Genomic DNA, 16,805 nt, shown 5'->3' on the forward strand with positions numbered 1-16,805 from the left:
AGGCGGTCACCGCGGCTCGGGTCGGCGTTGCGGGGCATCCCCGGATGCGCGCATGAGGGCGTTGGGTGCGCCTCGCCGGCGCGGACGTGGAGGGGCTTCGTCGTCGTCGGGGAGCCACCGGAGGGACGCCGGCGACAAGCATCTGCGAAGGAGAAGGCCGGCACCACGGTGAGAAAACGAACCAGGAAGCGATGAGAGGGGAGAGGAGGTGCGGGGACGCGCGAGCTCACCCCGGAGCCGACGGAGTGCTCGAAGGGGCGGAGAAGGACGGACGGCGACGGAATCGGCGAAGAAGTCCGCCGGGGTCGGAGAAGAAAACGGCGAAAACGGTGGCGATTCAAAGCGTGCGAGGACGATTCCTTCGACGAGGTTGTAGAGGAGAACGAGGCGGAGCGTTTGGTGGTGGTAGCTAGGAGAGGGGGCGACCGGAGCGGCGGGGCGACGAGGTTGCAGGGGCGGCGGCCATGGGGTTTTCCCTCTCTGTTCTTGTCGTGGAGAGGAGGAAAGAAAAAGAGGAGTATCCGGGAAGGAGAGGCTGCGTGGACGATCTTATCTGGAGGAGGGAAAACATGGGAGCCGCGTGAGGAGGGGAGGACCACGCGAGGAGCAGGTGGACGCGTCGCCGGCCGGGAAAGGGGAAAAGCACGTCTCTCTCGTGCGTGGAAGACGACGAGCGAGGGAAAAGAAAGGGATTGTACCGGCTCGATGGAGGCTGGCCGAGCTGGGCTGGGCCGCACGGGAGAAAAAGGAGGTGGGCTGGATGGGCTGCTCCGGGGAGAAAAGGGAAAAGGCCGGGGAGAGAAAGGTGAGCCCGAGGGAGAGTTAGGGTTTTGATTTTGAAACTGTTTTCTTTTCTTTCTTATTTTTAAAACTGCTTTGGTGTTTAAAAACGGAACCAAACAAAGCCAAACATTTTTAAAACTGTGAAACATTTGAAATAGTTTTATTTATTTATATTGTTTTGATTGTTAGGGTTTAGTTAAAAGAAATAGAGAGGGAGGTTTATTATAAAACCATATGAGAGGGAAGACACAAATAGTTTTTATTTAAAATAAATTTTATTTGATAAAATATTGTGGATGATATGATGCATGATGTCATGATAATGCACAAAAAGAAAAGAACAAACAAATCTAGTAGGGGTATTACCCGGGGCCGTTACATATTGCAGCACCGCGAGCCCGTCTCATTAAAAACTTTTCAGTCCCACTCGGTGCCCTGAAAGGAAAAGAGTGCGTCTGAAAACTCGCGGACTTTTCAGTACATTGTATGTTTACATGTATGACTATTTTGACTTATGCGTAAAAACGCCTAAACTGCGCCACGTTCCAGGGGTTTGGCTCTGCGATCCCTGTCTTCTTGTCCTTTATTTTGTATGCTCCTCCTTCGATTACTTCGGTGACGATGTACGGGCCTATCCATGGCGACTCGAATTTTTAATGGCTATCTTGCGTAAGTCGAAGAACCAGATCGCCAACTTGGAAGGATCTTGGTCGCAGACGTCGACTGTGGTAATTTTTCAGATCCTGCTGGTACTTGGTGACCCGTGACAACACCTCGTCTCGAGCTTCGTCGAGTGCATCGACATCATCCTCCAGTGCCTTTCTCGAGGTTTCTTCATCAAATTCCGCCACTCTCGGAGAACTGTGTTCTATTTCTATCGGGAGCACTGCTTCAGCTCCATGAACCAGAAAAAACGGAGTTTCTTGTGTCGCTGTATTGGGTGTCGTCCGTATACTCCATAGCACGCTAGGCAATTCTTCTGGCCAGGTGTGTCGAGCTTTTTCCAATGGTGTTAGCAGACGTTTCTTGATGCCATTGCAGATGATACCGTTTGCTTTCTCGACTTGACCATTGGTCTGCGGGTGCGCAACTGATGCAAAGTGTAGTTTGATGCCTACCTCTGCGCAATATGCCTTGAATTCCTTGGAGGTGAAATTACTACCGTTGTCTGTGACGATACTGTGCGGAACTCCAAATAGAAAAACGATACTCTTGACGAAGCTGACCGCCGATGCTGCATCTGGCGAATTTATTGGCTTTGTCTCAATCCACTTAGTAAACTTGTCGACAGCCACGAGCATATATTCGTATCCTCCTGGCCACGCCTTATGTAGTTTTCCCACCATATCAAGACCCCATTGAGCGAAAGGCCATGACAAGGGTATTGGCATCAACTCTGCTACCGGAGAATGAGGTTTTGCCGCAAATCTTTGACACGCATCGCAGGTACGCACTATGTCCTTTGCATCTTCTATTGTTGTTAGCCAGTAAAATCCTACTCTGAAAATCTTGGCTGCTATTGCTCGACTGCGTGGTGTCCGCATACTCCCCCGTGTACATCCTTCAGAATAACTCTTCCTTTTTCGGGGGTAACACATCTCTGCAATACTCCCGATATACTTCGCTTATACAGATCACCCTTTACCACAGTAAAAGCTTTAGATCCGAATAACTCGCCTGGCTTCTACCGGATCTTCAGGTATTTCTTTCCTTAGGATGTATGCTACGTAAACCTGCATCCAAGGAATTTGCACTATCATTACCTCATGTGATTCCTCCTCATCTCCCAATGTGTTTGTTTCCGATCCTGCTAGAGCCCCCGAGTCCGATCCTGCTGGAGCCCCCGAGTCTTTCTCAAGCTTCTCCTTCTTCTTTGGTTGTTTCTTCGCCTTGGTTGACCTTTCAGTTATTTCCTCCCAAAATACGCCGGGTGGTATTGCTAAGCACTGCGACCCGAAGTTTGCCAAAACATCGGCTTCGTCGTTGCTGAGTCTACTAATATGATTCACTTCGTACCCATCAAAGAGTTTCTCGAGTTCATTGTATACCTCTTGTATGCTATCATGCAGTCATTGACCGCGTCGCAGTGTCGGGGTGTAACCACCGGCAGTGCCAGGGTGCAACCACCGGCAGTGCTAGGGTGCAACCACCGGCAGTGCCGGCCATTTGAGTTCTCAGTTGAACACTTTTCTTCCTTTTTGGGGGGATCGATTTTATCAGACGTGACCCTTTTTCTTTATCTGTCACACACTTAGCACAATGTTAGATCATCACCAATGTTATTATCAAACACGCAAAACCCAAGAGGTCATGAAATGTTCTTTCAACCCGTTATTTTCATCACCTTACGATCATCTTGTATTTTTCCTACATATTACCCTCATTTTTCAACGATTACCTATGGGCGATCGGAAAATGAGTCATGGCGCTATAATACCACTTTTATGTTTCTTGAACAGGGCTTCCGCACCAACATTCCTATAGTTCTTCAGTAACCTAAACATTGTATCACTTTTATAATATTGTTACAACTTACGGTTTAACGGCCAATTGCGCAGCGTGCCTGTAAAAAAAGTACGGGTTAGGATTCACACAAGCCATCTCAAACGTTTACCCCGGGACTCCGGGTGAACAACACCATGGTATCCAGGGGGATTTCTATTTCCACCCCATCTGAGTAGACATTCTTGTCTCTCTACGCCGGCACTTGGGACTCCCTTTGGGACAAGGTTTTCTAGCCTTCTCCATTCGAGTATAAAGTTCCCCCAACTGACTTAAATTTCAGGATACTGTACATCAATCTTATCTTTTCACTTGGTTATCTTGTTCATCCTCTTTACTTTGTGCGTGTTTACTTTCTTTACTTGATTGCTAGTGTAACCTTGCCATATACAAATTCTTCACCTAGTTGTATTTTAAGAGCTAATCTGATTAAAATTCACAAATATGCACGTACATTTACCCTATTAACGCGCGCGTGCACCCTACATGTATGAGCATCTTCGAGAGACTGAGCCTGCAGACGAAGTCAGCACCCGCGCCTCGTTTTTTAACGAGCACATCACCTATCACTAAAAAAATAACGCTGATTAAATTATAAAATAAATCTAGGTAAATACAAACACCCGTGCCAAGTTTAGAACTTAAACTTGGTGGACTGATTCCACCACAAGAAACCAAACTACAAGAGCAAAATTCAGTTTGCTTCTAGCTGATATCTTTTTTTTTTTGAACTGGGTGAGCTTTATTGATTAGGTAATAACGGTTTTACAATCACGCAAAAAGGAGTCCAACACACAGGGAGGAACTGCATCATGCATTACACCACGCTCACGCTTACCTAATTGCGCTAGATCATGCGCCAACTTATTACTCACCCTAGGAACCTTGCATACCTTAATCTGAGGTATCATGCCCATCAAAGTACGAGCCTCCAATAAAAGAAACCAGTTTGCGGATCGATCTTCCTCCTTGGCGCCTAGGACAGAGACAATTCGAGCACAGTCAGTTTCAAGAACTCCTGGATGTCCTGGCTGCGCGGCCAAATAGCGAAGTCCTTCTAAACAAGCAAGAATTTCAGCCTCCTCCGCGCTTGCACACGGTGGGAGAGTTTTCCATGCAGAAAAGACTATCCGCCCCGCCGAGTCCCTCACGATCATACCAGCATCACCTGCACTATGAACATCATTCCAACCTGCATCGACATTGACCTTGATCCATCCACTCTCCGGGGCTTGCTATTCAGATGGTGCCTCAGTCACCTGGTCAGATATGGTTGCTTTGAAAGGCACCATAACTGCTTTTCCTTTGTGGTCAGGTTCAGGGGCTCCCGGTTGGAACGAGTGGAGGTAGCTCTGCAGAAACGATTTCGACACCTCTATAGAAGCTTTTCCATCCCCATGAACGACATTGTTTCGATGGTGCCAGGTGCGCCAAAGCAAGAAGAGCAATTTGACTCGCATGTCTTTATTTGCCGCGTTGAGAAGCATCAGGAGCCAGTCTTGGCCAGTGTAGCGGGAGTCTTCTTCTATGGGCAACGTCCAGACTTGCCGCATGCTAGCACGCAGGGCACGGGCAAGAGTACACCGCACCATGGCATGGTGCGCATCTTCAGTGTGAGCTCCGCAAATTTGGCAGACTGGCAGGATCCTAGGTATGCGCCGGTGCAGACTCCCTGTGACCGCAAGCGAGTCAGTAGCCAAACGCCAGGCAAAAATCCGCACCTTCTGGGGGACTGGTGTCTTCCAAACCAAGTTCCAGATGCTCCGCTCTCCACCGGCCTCATGGCTGCTCTGCCCTCTGCTGAGAGCCTGTGACTTCGGTTGCATGCCCAGCTTGTATGCGCTCCTGACCGTGAAGACACCAGAGCTCTCCAAATGCCATGCTACAAAGTCCTCTGATTGTCGATGCGGTAATTTGATCTGGAGAATGGTCTCAGCATCATGAGGGTAGCAGTATTGCCGAATGGTTGCCTCATCCCATGTATGTGTCACTGGATCAATGAGTTGCGACACCCATTTGAGCCTGCACCTCTCCTTCATACCTGAAAGTTTCAGATTGTCTGCTCGTGGAAGCCAGTTATCGCGCCATATTTTAACCATAGAGCCAGACCCGATACGCCATATGGCTCCTTGCTTGAGAAGCTCGAGGCCGTGCATCACCCCCTTCCAGGTCGCCGAGACGTCCTGAATAAACGCTGTGTCAAGCAGGTGTCCCGCGGGATAGTACTTGGCCTTTAGAAGGCGTGCACATGGACTATCAGGGAACTGCAGGAGCCTCCACGCCTGCCACGCAAGAAGCGCTTGATTGTAAACCCTGAAGTCCCGAAACCCCATTTCGCCATTCAATTTTGGCTGTGTCAGTTTGTCCCAGGAGAGCCAATGCATGCGCCGTCGATCGTGTTCATCTCCCCAATGAAAGTTCCGAATTAGCTGATTTAGTTCCTCCACAAGTCCAGCAGGAAACTGAAAGACACTCATGGCATAGACGGGTAAAGCTTGTAGGATTGCTTTAATCAGCACCTCCTTACCTCCACTTGACAGGTACTTCTCTACCCAGTCACTGAGTCGCTTCTGAAAACGTTCCTTCAGGGTTTTAAATTTGCCCTTCCTCATTTGACCCTCCGGCACAGGAAGTCTAAGGTACTTCTCATCAAAACTTTCTGTCTCATATTGTAGGATTTGCTTGATTGCAGCTTGTTCTTGCTCAGCCACCCTACGCCCGTACATGATCGAACACTTTCCCAGGCTGACTAACTGGCCTGTACCTTGCTCATATTTATTCAGTATGCTTTTAACCACAGATGCCTGCTGCACCGACCCCTGGAAGAACAACAAGCTGTCGTCAGCAAATAAAAGATGAGACATGCCGGGAGCGCGCCTACAGATCTTGAGCTCATTCAGATTGCCATCCTCAACTTCTTTCTGGATTAACCTAGACAGACCATCTGCCACTAGGAGGAATAGATACGGTGAAAGCGGATCACCTTGGCGTAGCCCGCGTGTAGGCGTGAAGGTGTCCAACACATGTCCATTGAGACGAACGGAATATCGAACGGTGGTGACACACTGCATAATCCACCGCACCCATGTGCTATGAAAGCCCAATTTCGTCATTACACCCTCAAGATAGCGCCAATCCACGCGGTCATAAGCCTTAGCCAAATCCAATTTGTAAGCACAAAACTTAGACCGATCTGCGGAGTTGCTCTGTATCGCATGGAAGCATTCGAATGCCATCAAGGAATTGTCTGTTATCAACCTGCCTGGGATGAAAGCTGACTGCATAGGGGAGATAATGTCATGCAGGAGTGGCCGAAGACGATTTACCAGGCACTTAGAGATGATCTTAAAAACGACATTGCACAGGCTTATGGGCCTGAAATCCTTCAGTTCTTCCGGATTATTCTTCTTCGGAATAAGAATTATGGCTGTGTCATTCACCACCTCAGGCATTACCCCAGAGCTAAAGAAAGCCTGCACCGCCTTGATGATGTCCTCCTTGAGCAAATCCCAGTTCCGTTGGAGAAACCGAGCTGGGAAGCCATCCGGGCCCGGTGCCTTAAGAGGACCGATTTGAAATAATGCATCGCTGATCTCCTTCTCAGTGAATGGTGCACACAGAGCTTGGTTCATGTCATCATCCACTCTCGGCGAGAAAGAGGTGTAGCAGATCAGCAGGTAGCACGTCATCATCTTTTGTGTATAACTTTGCAAAGAAAGACGTAGCCATCTCTCCAATTTCCTCCTCATTTTCTGCCAGGAGCCATCCGGCCGTTTTAGTCTCGATATCTTGTTCTTCTTCTTACGCCAAGTAGCCTTCCGGTGAAAATATCTCGTATTCCGGTCTCCCTCCCGAAGCCACGCGATACGCGAACGCTGCATCCACATAAGTTCTTCACGGTACAACAATTCATCCATGTCGCACATGAGTTGTTTCCGTGCAGCAATACTATCATCATCTGTCATAGGCAATAGTTCCTCTAGCCTTTTACGTTTCTTCTCAATTTCCTTAGAAACAGGCTTAAAATGCTTCTTTTTCCAATCATAGAGTGAGCCCATAATGGTCTGGAAAGAGGAGCATATCACCCAGGTCATGCACACCAACGCGGCGACACCAAAGAGGAGCATATTTCTAGCTGATATCTTTGATTCTTCACTCCTTTGGATCTTGTTCGAAGCCTGCGAATTCATCATGCTCCGGCAACAATTTGGTTTGGCGTGGCAAAGGAAGAAGATGGTGGCAGAGTCACCTAGGAACTCAGTTGTAAGTTTTGGTACTTTGAATGGGCTCCATGTGTTTTGGTGGAACAACTATCCAGTCATATTTGTGCATGTCAGATGTACTCGTATGAGTACTTGTGTTTGTATTGTGATGTTATGGATACAAGTATTTCTTTTAAATATATCAAAAGCTTTAAAGTGCACACAATGATGACGAGCTCCTCGGCAGACATGGTTAAACTATACAAATTTGCTTTTGACTGAATCTAAACCCTAAACCCCCACAGGATAATTTGAAAAGGAGGAAGTAGTTGCCAGTTATTGTTTCCCAAGGTATATCTTCAAACAAGATCCCACCCCCCACCCCCAAGAGATCTTCAGTCAAGACGGGGTCGTGATTCCAATGTCACAAGATTAGCATCATCGTGCTAGTCAAGATGGTGTCGTGATTGCTAATGTCACAATATTAGCATCAACATGGACATGCGGGAAATGGCATCTAAATTCATAGGAAACTTGTGGTTTTGCCACATGGAGACATGGAGTGGCAAAATCCCCAGCGCCAGAACCTTGATATCTATCATAACCTAAATTAATTTCATTGATGAGGTAACCGTACAAAATTGAAATGATGCATCTCGCTTCGAACTCTAGGTTACAGTCATAATGACCATGAGATGCTTGTACAACTGCAGTCTGCAACTAATAGAAAGCAAAAAGACAGAAACAAAAAAGAGTAAGGTATATGTTGATGAAGCCTGCTATGTGAAACTGAACATTCAGGCATCACGTCTCAGTCTATCACGAAAGCTTAGCTGCATCAACATCGCTACTCTGTGCAGGTTCATAGATAAGTAGCTTGTGCATCGGGAGGAAATAAGGTGCAACTGATGCCAACACAATGCAGAGAAGTGCTGCAATTCCAATCCACCAGGCAAAATGCGGGATACCAAGCACAAGTTCGTCACAAACTGCACAATGATGGAAAAAAACAACACATTTTGGATTAGACACATTGTTTTAGTGTTTGCAATGATATTTATTGAATTGATGCACTATCCAACGCGATGATAGCTATAGTACAATGTGAAAGAACCTGTTCAGATATTTAAGATTCAGTACTGCTTCTCTGGAAAAAAAATTAGGGAAGCTTCTGTGGAAATTCATAACTCAGAAACACAAGAGATCTACAAGGCCCAATATTATCAAGATCATCCTTAATTTTATCTATAGCCAATGAAATATCATTCTCCAAATGAACACAGGCTCTGAAGCACCGATATGGCAGATGTTGACGTACTTGCGTATAAAAAGGCTGCGATACTCTGATACTCAGTGATGTGTGGTGGGATAAACTTGAATATATTGTATCCTTCATGCTACCCATTTACTCAATGATAAGGTTGGCTGACACGGAGAAGCCATGTCTCCATTTGATATATGGGATGTGGGACGACAAGGTGAGTGGTATTGACTATTTGTAGCTTTTCTACATTATCATTTGGTCATTATTTATGTATATTGCTTGCTGATCATTGTTGTTCTCATGCTCATAGGTGAAAATTCCTATTTATCGTCATGAAGGGAAGGGGCCGAATGAAGATTGTGCCCTCTATATCGTTATTAAGAAGATACTTCTATTACGTTGGACCAAGAGTAATACCCCACTCCATTGCTTGGCTCACTCATGCAATCCTAGGTAAATAGTATATGATTTTGTTTGTCAGTTTTGAAGATCTCACTTTGAAAAGGCTACTGATTTTTTTTTTTGCTATGTTAAAATAGGTACTATACTCAAAGTTTGATTGGGGCAGTGCGAGGCCGTGTTGCTCCCAATGATGATAAAGAAATTCTTGATATGAGAAACAAGTGTTTGGCGGAAGTTCTTTCCGGACAATGAGGACTACAAAACAGTCAAAAAAGCAATGGTGAACCTGCAGATTTTTCCCTCATGTCAAATGACTTCATGTATGCAGATTCAATTGAAGACAGACAAGATTTTGAACCAAAGCAATGGTGGGGCAATCATGGAGGAAGCACAAAGCTTCTAAAAAAAATAGCATTGAAGCTACTTGGTCAGCCTGCGTCTTCTTCTTGCTGAATATGAGAGTGGGCCAAGCCATATGTGGGATGTTGGTGGAGATGGGGTTGAGAGCTTCACTGGTGTTGGCATGCTTGAAGGTGCTGATCTTTCTCTTGATGAACCAGAATTGGAGGCGCGGATGCTCGATGATCTCTCTTGAGCTTGGGTCTATTTAATAGGTGTTATTGTTATGTTATGTAATGAACACTTCTCATTCCTGCACCGTTTGTCATTTGACTGAATTATGGCCTGTGTAACGCTGGTACTTTGTATCTCCCTATTTATTTACGATGTAATCTTAGTAGACTTTTGCACTCTTTGGTCTATACATTTATGGCTGGCTGAGATTTGGATTTGGAGGCTGGGATGCATTTAACATTTAAGGTAACAAGCCACAAAGCCACCTTTACCGTTATGTGTTGTCTCAAATTCTATAACTAGCATACTCATCCATATGATTTATTTTGCAAGTACCACGAGGATTGAGGGCAGTGGTGAATTGGTGAATGGTGATCATTCAGACTCAGTCATCAAGAAAAGGCAGAAAATGTGGCAGTTCTTCTATCCCATCTCATGTATTTACTTTATTATGATTTTTTTATTTTTGATCTGTTATATTTTTGCTTTTATACATATACTCGCCGTATCGCCGTTTCGCTGTTTTTTGAAATCGCTGTATCCCGTATCGCCATCTCCGTATCGCCGTATCCGTGTTGCCGTATCGGTGCTTCGTAGAACACAGGTTCAGGTATCCCCTATCTTTGATACGACGAAATGGAGAAACCCATCAGTTATGATTGTTTATCAATGAAGCATAATGTTTTACGATTCGATCTGTACCAATGCAAATTATATGTCACAAAATTCATTAGATCTAACAGTCACGGCAACCGGAAAAAAATAATGAATAGAAGATACAAAAGAAAGCCAGTCCATTTTCTTATAAGCAAATAGCAGAGGCCCGTACTAAACTTACGGCAACACACAGCTCACTACCACTTACACTAAAAAAGAAGTCAGTAGTACTAGACTAACCCAATGAACAAAAGATAGACTGCATACCAAGGAAAAAAGTTAATACTGGAGATTCTGATAGTAACTGCTGGCCTATTAGGTTATTGAGTAATGTTATTTATTTTCACTGGTAGTGGTTACTTTAGGTGGCTTATGTCCATAGAATTTAAAATTTCTGGCTGCAGATCATCTTCTTCAGCCATACAATTGATCGTGCAAATTTCCAATCAATTTTTCGATTGAGAGAAAGAAGGAGAGTAATAAGAATTCTCTTAATCTCATTTGGAAGGATACCGTCTTTATAACTATCCATGACTATTTTTTGTCTCAAACATGATGACCACTTGATGAAATGTGGAGGAAAGTACGGAAAATGGCCGATACTACCGGAAGAATTCCCCTTTGGCAGATGGGTACTGTAACTGGTATTCATGTGATTGGTTTAGTAGGTGTTTTCTTTTACGGTTCGTATTCTTGATTGGGTTCCTTTCTATAGTAATTAGAGGGACCAGACTGTAAAAATGAAAGAGTAGGAGCTTAGCAGGTCCTGACCCCCCTTTATCTGATTAGAGCAGAAAGGACCCGTGGAATTCTTAGGCTAGCTAGTAGAAATTGGTAAATTATTTTGTTGTGTAAGAACGATGTTCTCCAAATTTCAAGCAATGCATCAATAATATTAGGATCAACCTTTTCTTCCTAGTCAAACTGGAATCGACATCATTGAGCACTGATCAGTGAGCAGCAAGATTTTAAAATACATGATATTGCTGAAAACGAAGATTCATTCTATGGGATTGCACTAAAATGACCAAACTACTGACCAAATAAGCCTAATGATCATTACAGTTACTAAAGTTTCTGTCCTAGTTAGACAAATCTGATATGAAAACACTACTAGCATACCAATGGATAATCAGTTGTGAATATCACTAAAATGGGAAAATGAGTGTAAAGAAATAGCAGTAGCATACCAATATTGAACAGGGCAAGCTCTCTCTCTGGAACATTTGGTTTTGCAACCACGCCCTCAGGCTCCACCGTGACAAGAACATACACCTAAAATTCAATCACAAACAGCCATTGTAAAGTTACCATTGCAGCCAAACAACAAATGTAGTTAAAGAGTTACGGAATACCAACCGGCTTGGTGCTCTCAGCCTTGAAAATCATCTTCTCCGTGTTCAACAACCTCCTGTTCTTACTCCCCCATTCCTCCACAGCATGAGGATCGTTCACGATCCGAATCGAAAAGCTGGATGGTATCTACAAGCACAAGCAATTCCTTCAAGAACCAGAAGCTGTAACTCACTGGTGAAGCAAAGGATCCTTGTTTTTTCATATCCAACGGGAAGGGCCAGATCGTACGGAGGTCGGGTAGGAGATCTTGATTTCGTACCACGCGGGCGGCCGCAGGCCGGCGAGCCTGTAGAACCTCCGGCCGCGGCGAAGCGGCATAGTCTCTCCCACCAGCTCGTTCCCGACTCTAAGGGCCTTCGCCTCCTCCTCCAGGCTGCTGCAGTGGGTCAGACGGTGGAGCTGTTAACACAGAATACCTGGTGATGGAGGCAGCGAAGGAGGCACACCTGCACGCGGAGGACAGCAGGAAGAGGATGCTCAGGAGGAAGCACATCCTGCGGCGGCGGCGGCATAGTGAGGAGAGTGGAGGCGACGGCGATAACATTCGCAGGCGGAGCACTCTGCGACGGCAACCGGGAGGCAGTGAGGCGACGGAGTCGTCAGTTTTCTTTTGGTGTACTGAACTAGTGTCGTTGTTCAAAAGAAGTTTCGGTTGAATTTTGGAAGATATATTCTAGCCCTCGACTTTTTTCCTGTAGAGCTGTTTGGTTGGACTGAAAATTATACTAGAAAATCCCTATAATTTATTTTTCATGTAGTAGTTCCAAAGATTTTTTTTATCATGAGTTCATTTTTTTGGGTAAAATGCACTTATTACTTATAAAAGTTTTAAGCAACTACATCTGCCCTCTGCATAACTGAGATATATATATAGCCGCTCCAATCCAATTGTATGAACAGAAAAAAGATGCAATACAAGTAATTGTCTCAGAAACAACATAGGTGCCTATGACTATGGATTATGGAGGATGTAGGTTACAATGCCATCTATGTTGGATAAAATATCTCCCACCGTGTCTTTCAATTATGTAGACATCTTTATAAATAGGTTGTGCTTCTTCACACGCCGTAGAGATGTCCATGAACAAAGCATAGCCGTAGACTAATTGATAACTTCCATTAGAGAAAAAAAATTATCATTAAAAACTTTATCATTTCTACATAGCCATAACAACCAAATAATGGCAAAGCCTCCACCCTAATAAATATTTTAAACGTATGATCCACACCATTTAGATAATTGCCGGATATATTAGCAAAACCACATGGTGAGTACAAGGTACTAACTGTTTGGATGACTAACCATATGAATCTAGTAAATTGCAATCGAAGAATAAGTGTTTGATAGTCTTATCATAATGATAAACGATTTTTTTTAATTTCAAGTTAATTGTGTTTTACAAGTTTTTCTTTAGTATAAGGATTGCCCCTCTACGAAGATACCACGCAAAAACATTAGTCTTCAGCGGGATCTTTATTTTCCAAATTTTGTTGTCATTATCAATCGTCACCTGAGAGGCTGAGACTCGATTAATACTTTTTATATTGAATTCACAAAGAGCTTACCACTCTGGTGTAGGTTCCAGCGGAACTCATCACATCCTTACGTCAATTGGACCAAAACTAGACGTTGAAGCAAAGCATTCCATGATGCTAGCTTGGGACTTGTAGACATCATATTTGGTTGAGAATTTTCCAACACCATTGTGACCGTATCGCCTTTGTGACGTACAATACTGTACAAGCACGATATTATTTACGGAACGTAGCATCACCTAGCCACTTATCCATCTTTAATTGAGAAAGAACCATATGGAAAGAAGTATTTCTTCTTTATCATTAGCAAGTCTAAAAGTGTTGAGTCCCCGGGTTTTCAGTAAACCTGAGACAATTCACAAACTTTCTTTTGGGATCATGCCAACATAAAAAATATAACCCTTCATGCACAAACTTCCTATATCTGGGTAAAATATATTATAAGTTGCGTGAAATCTTTTATAAAATACATGTATATATTGAGATGAAACTTACCTATTCATATTTAAGTCACAATATCACACAATAAATCCGTTCTCTATGTTTTTCAAAAATGAGAAACTGAGAAAGTAAGTATTAGATAAGTTTCATAACATGGCTGGGGTTGGCATTAGTTTTTTACAGCACTTTAGCATGCATTGTAAGACTGAAAGTTCAGAGATGGTCAACCTAGAGGGGGGGGGGGGGTTGAATAGGTTTCTACAGATTTTAATTCTTTCTTTGCAATATTAGGCTTTGCGGAATATAAAGGTGAGCCTAATGCAAACTAGGTGAAACAACCTATATGAGGATACAAGTAACTCGAGCACGAAGGCTCTCACGGGCAGTTAAATCACAAGTAAGGAGTTCGGTTAGAGATAACCGATAGCACGCGGAGACGATGATGTATTCCCGTGTTCCCATCCTTTGCAAGAAGGTACGTCACGTTTGGATGGGTGGAGGTCCCACGAAGGATTCCCCACGCCACGAAGGCTCACCCTATTCTCCGGAGCCTATCCCACGAAGGAATAGCTCACTCACTTGTGGTAGACTTTGAGGTAGCCTCCAAACCTTCGCAATCTTGTCAGGAGCAAATCCACGGCCCGGATGCTTCGGACCACTCTTGCCCACCTAGGGTTTCCAAGGAACCCTAGAGAGCAAGCTTCTTGATGAATACAAGGGGGAATGAGATTTGGCTTGGTAGAACAGTAGATCGGGTCATCCTCTGTCGTTTCCCCGGAGGGATTTGAGTTTGGGTGGAGGAGGAGAGAGATCTGAGGCTTTTGGTATTTCTAGCAATGGAGTATGAGAGAGAGAGAGCTCAAGAACAGCTTGTAGTGTAGTGCCTAACAATTCAGAGGTAGGAGAAGGGCTATTTATAGTGTCACTTGAAATATGGCCGTTGCTCACTTGACACATCAGCTTTCTCCCGAGAATCCCGGTCAACCGGACCACAGACCAGAGTGTCCGGTGCAGGGGTCGGTCGGACCGGACCAGGGACCGGACCCGCCGGTCCAAACCGGGCGGCAGGCCGGACCACGACCGGACCCTCGAAATGTCGCGCGATACTCCCTCCGGTTGCAGCCGGCCGCAGAGCCTCGGTTGGCGCCGGGCGCTCGGTCCGAGAGCCCGGTCAGACCGGGCCAGGGACCGGACCCGCCGGCCCAAACCGGGCGGCAGACCGGACCCCGACCGGGGGCACTTTGTGTCTTCCAGTAGGTCACCCGGTTAGCGTCAGCGCAGGAGCCGGTCGGCGCCGGAGCGCCCGGCCGTGCGCCCGGTCGACCGGGCGGCAGGCCGGAGCAAGCCGGCGCACGGTCCGGTCCAACCGGGCCTCTGACCGGATTCTCGCTCGTAGACCCCTTTTTGATTGTTGTTGAAGTGGGGGGTCTCCTTTAGCCTTCTTGTTCCTTTGATACACCATTTATGCCTCTTTGGCTAATACCTGGGATTATCCTTACAAACATGTATTAGGCCAAAAACTCTAGCACGGTGTCATTGTTACCAAAATAATGGATAAGGGTAAAATACCCTTACAATCTCCCATTTTTGGTATACGATGACAAACTGAGCTAGAGTCACATATAGATATTATGATAAGCTCTAAACCTTGATTCCATATAAGATATTACGATAGCTCCCTCATAATGTGTTCACTTGGAGAATTTGCGTTTGAATGCAAAGTGCACCATTTGTGAAATATGAGAAGCTCCCCCAATATCTTTAGGAAACAAGCATGGTATGGACAAGTATATCAAGATATATAAGCATAAAGCATGATCATCCTAATAGAGTGATTAAGCATACAAATAGTTGTCCATACACGAATTATTCAAAGTAGCAAATGGTTCTTGAGAAAGCAAAGCAAATAAGCACAAGCCATATAAGAATCAAATAAAGCAACACCCATGGCTTGTGACAACCAAAGAACCCCGTGGTCCTAGACTCTACTCTCTTCTCCCCCTTTGGCATCGGAACACCAAAAAGGCGAAGAGAAGAGGAGAGATGCTAGCGCTCCCATCAGTAGAACTCATGACCAGAGGAATATGAGCCCTCGCCATCATCATCCTCATCCTCATCCGCATCCTCAGCACCTTCATCCTCATCAGCATCATCAGCAGCAGGGGCACGAGCAGTCCTAGGAGGAAGGCCACCATGAGCATACATGGAGAGGTCGAAGTTCTGGAACATCTCATCAGTAATGGGAGGTATCTCCCAAGCAGGTGCAACCACATGCTCCATCTCAGGGCCAGAAGGAGGAACATGGACATTCCTTCCAGCCATGAACTCATTCATCACGCCTCCGTGTCTCCTGGTTCAAAGCAAGACTATGATGTGCAACATCATTGGTATTCTTGCACATCTGCCACATGCTTGGAGAAGAAGCGAGCGGCACCGCGCTTGGGGCGCCGAGAGTAGCTGGAGCTAGCTGCATGATCATGGCGTTCCTTGGAACGACGCTCAGAAGGCATCATGGCAGGGACTTCCGGACGAGTGTCCTGAATGGGGAACTTGAATGGTTCCATGATGATCCTTTGATCTAGTGTGTTGTTGGGAGGAGGTACTATGTGGTTGATGAGCCGCTGAACATACTGAGCATAGTTGGGAGTCATGCTGCCCAGAATAGAACGCTTCAGTTCACAGTGAATGAGATCACAGCCATCAATTTTCCTTATGTTGTCAGGATGGCAATAGTACATGAGATTCAGGTGGTAGTTCCTGACTTCGCTGGAGTCACCTGACTTGCTGATGAGACTCTCACGAAACATCTTGGCAAGTACAAGATAAGAGTAGTACATCCCAGAGATAGTGGGAGGCCCAGCTGTAGGGTTCGGGGGATAGCAAAAGGAGATGTCACCTTTAACGAGCCTAGGTCGAGAATGAATCTTGAACCCTTGAGCAAGGCCACCACCAAAACCCATGGTTGCACAGAACTGAGTATAGGTGCATGAGTACTTTTTCTTGCCAGTCATCCAAGTCATAGTGCGGTCCTCATCATCATGGAAGAAGACGGTGCAATGGAATTGACGGACAAGAAGGGGACAATAGGT

The 16,805-nt window shown here is 45.3% G+C and overlaps 1 protein-coding gene across 1 annotated transcript; it reads right to left on the reverse strand.

The window, feature by feature from the left end:
* Positions 1 to 8,083: 8,083 nt before the first annotated feature.
* On the reverse strand, positions 8,084 to 12,283 carry LOC124687775. Its single transcript, XM_047221525.1, has 5 exons — positions 12,186 to 12,283; positions 11,968 to 12,115; positions 11,743 to 11,865; positions 11,574 to 11,658; positions 8,084 to 8,476 (listed from the first exon to the last, which is right to left on the reverse strand). The coding sequence occupies exons 1-5, from the start codon at positions 12,281 to 12,283 to the stop codon at positions 8,307 to 8,309; spliced, it is 624 nt and encodes a 207-aa protein (XP_047077481.1). The 3' UTR covers positions 8,084 to 8,306.
* Between the last annotated feature and the right edge of the window lie 4,522 nt (positions 12,284 to 16,805).

Source organism: Lolium rigidum, chromosome 2, assembly GCF_022539505.1.
Source record: "Lolium rigidum isolate FL_2022 chromosome 2, APGP_CSIRO_Lrig_0.1, whole genome shotgun sequence".
NCBI lineage: Eukaryota > Viridiplantae > Streptophyta > Magnoliopsida > Poales > Poaceae > Lolium > Lolium rigidum.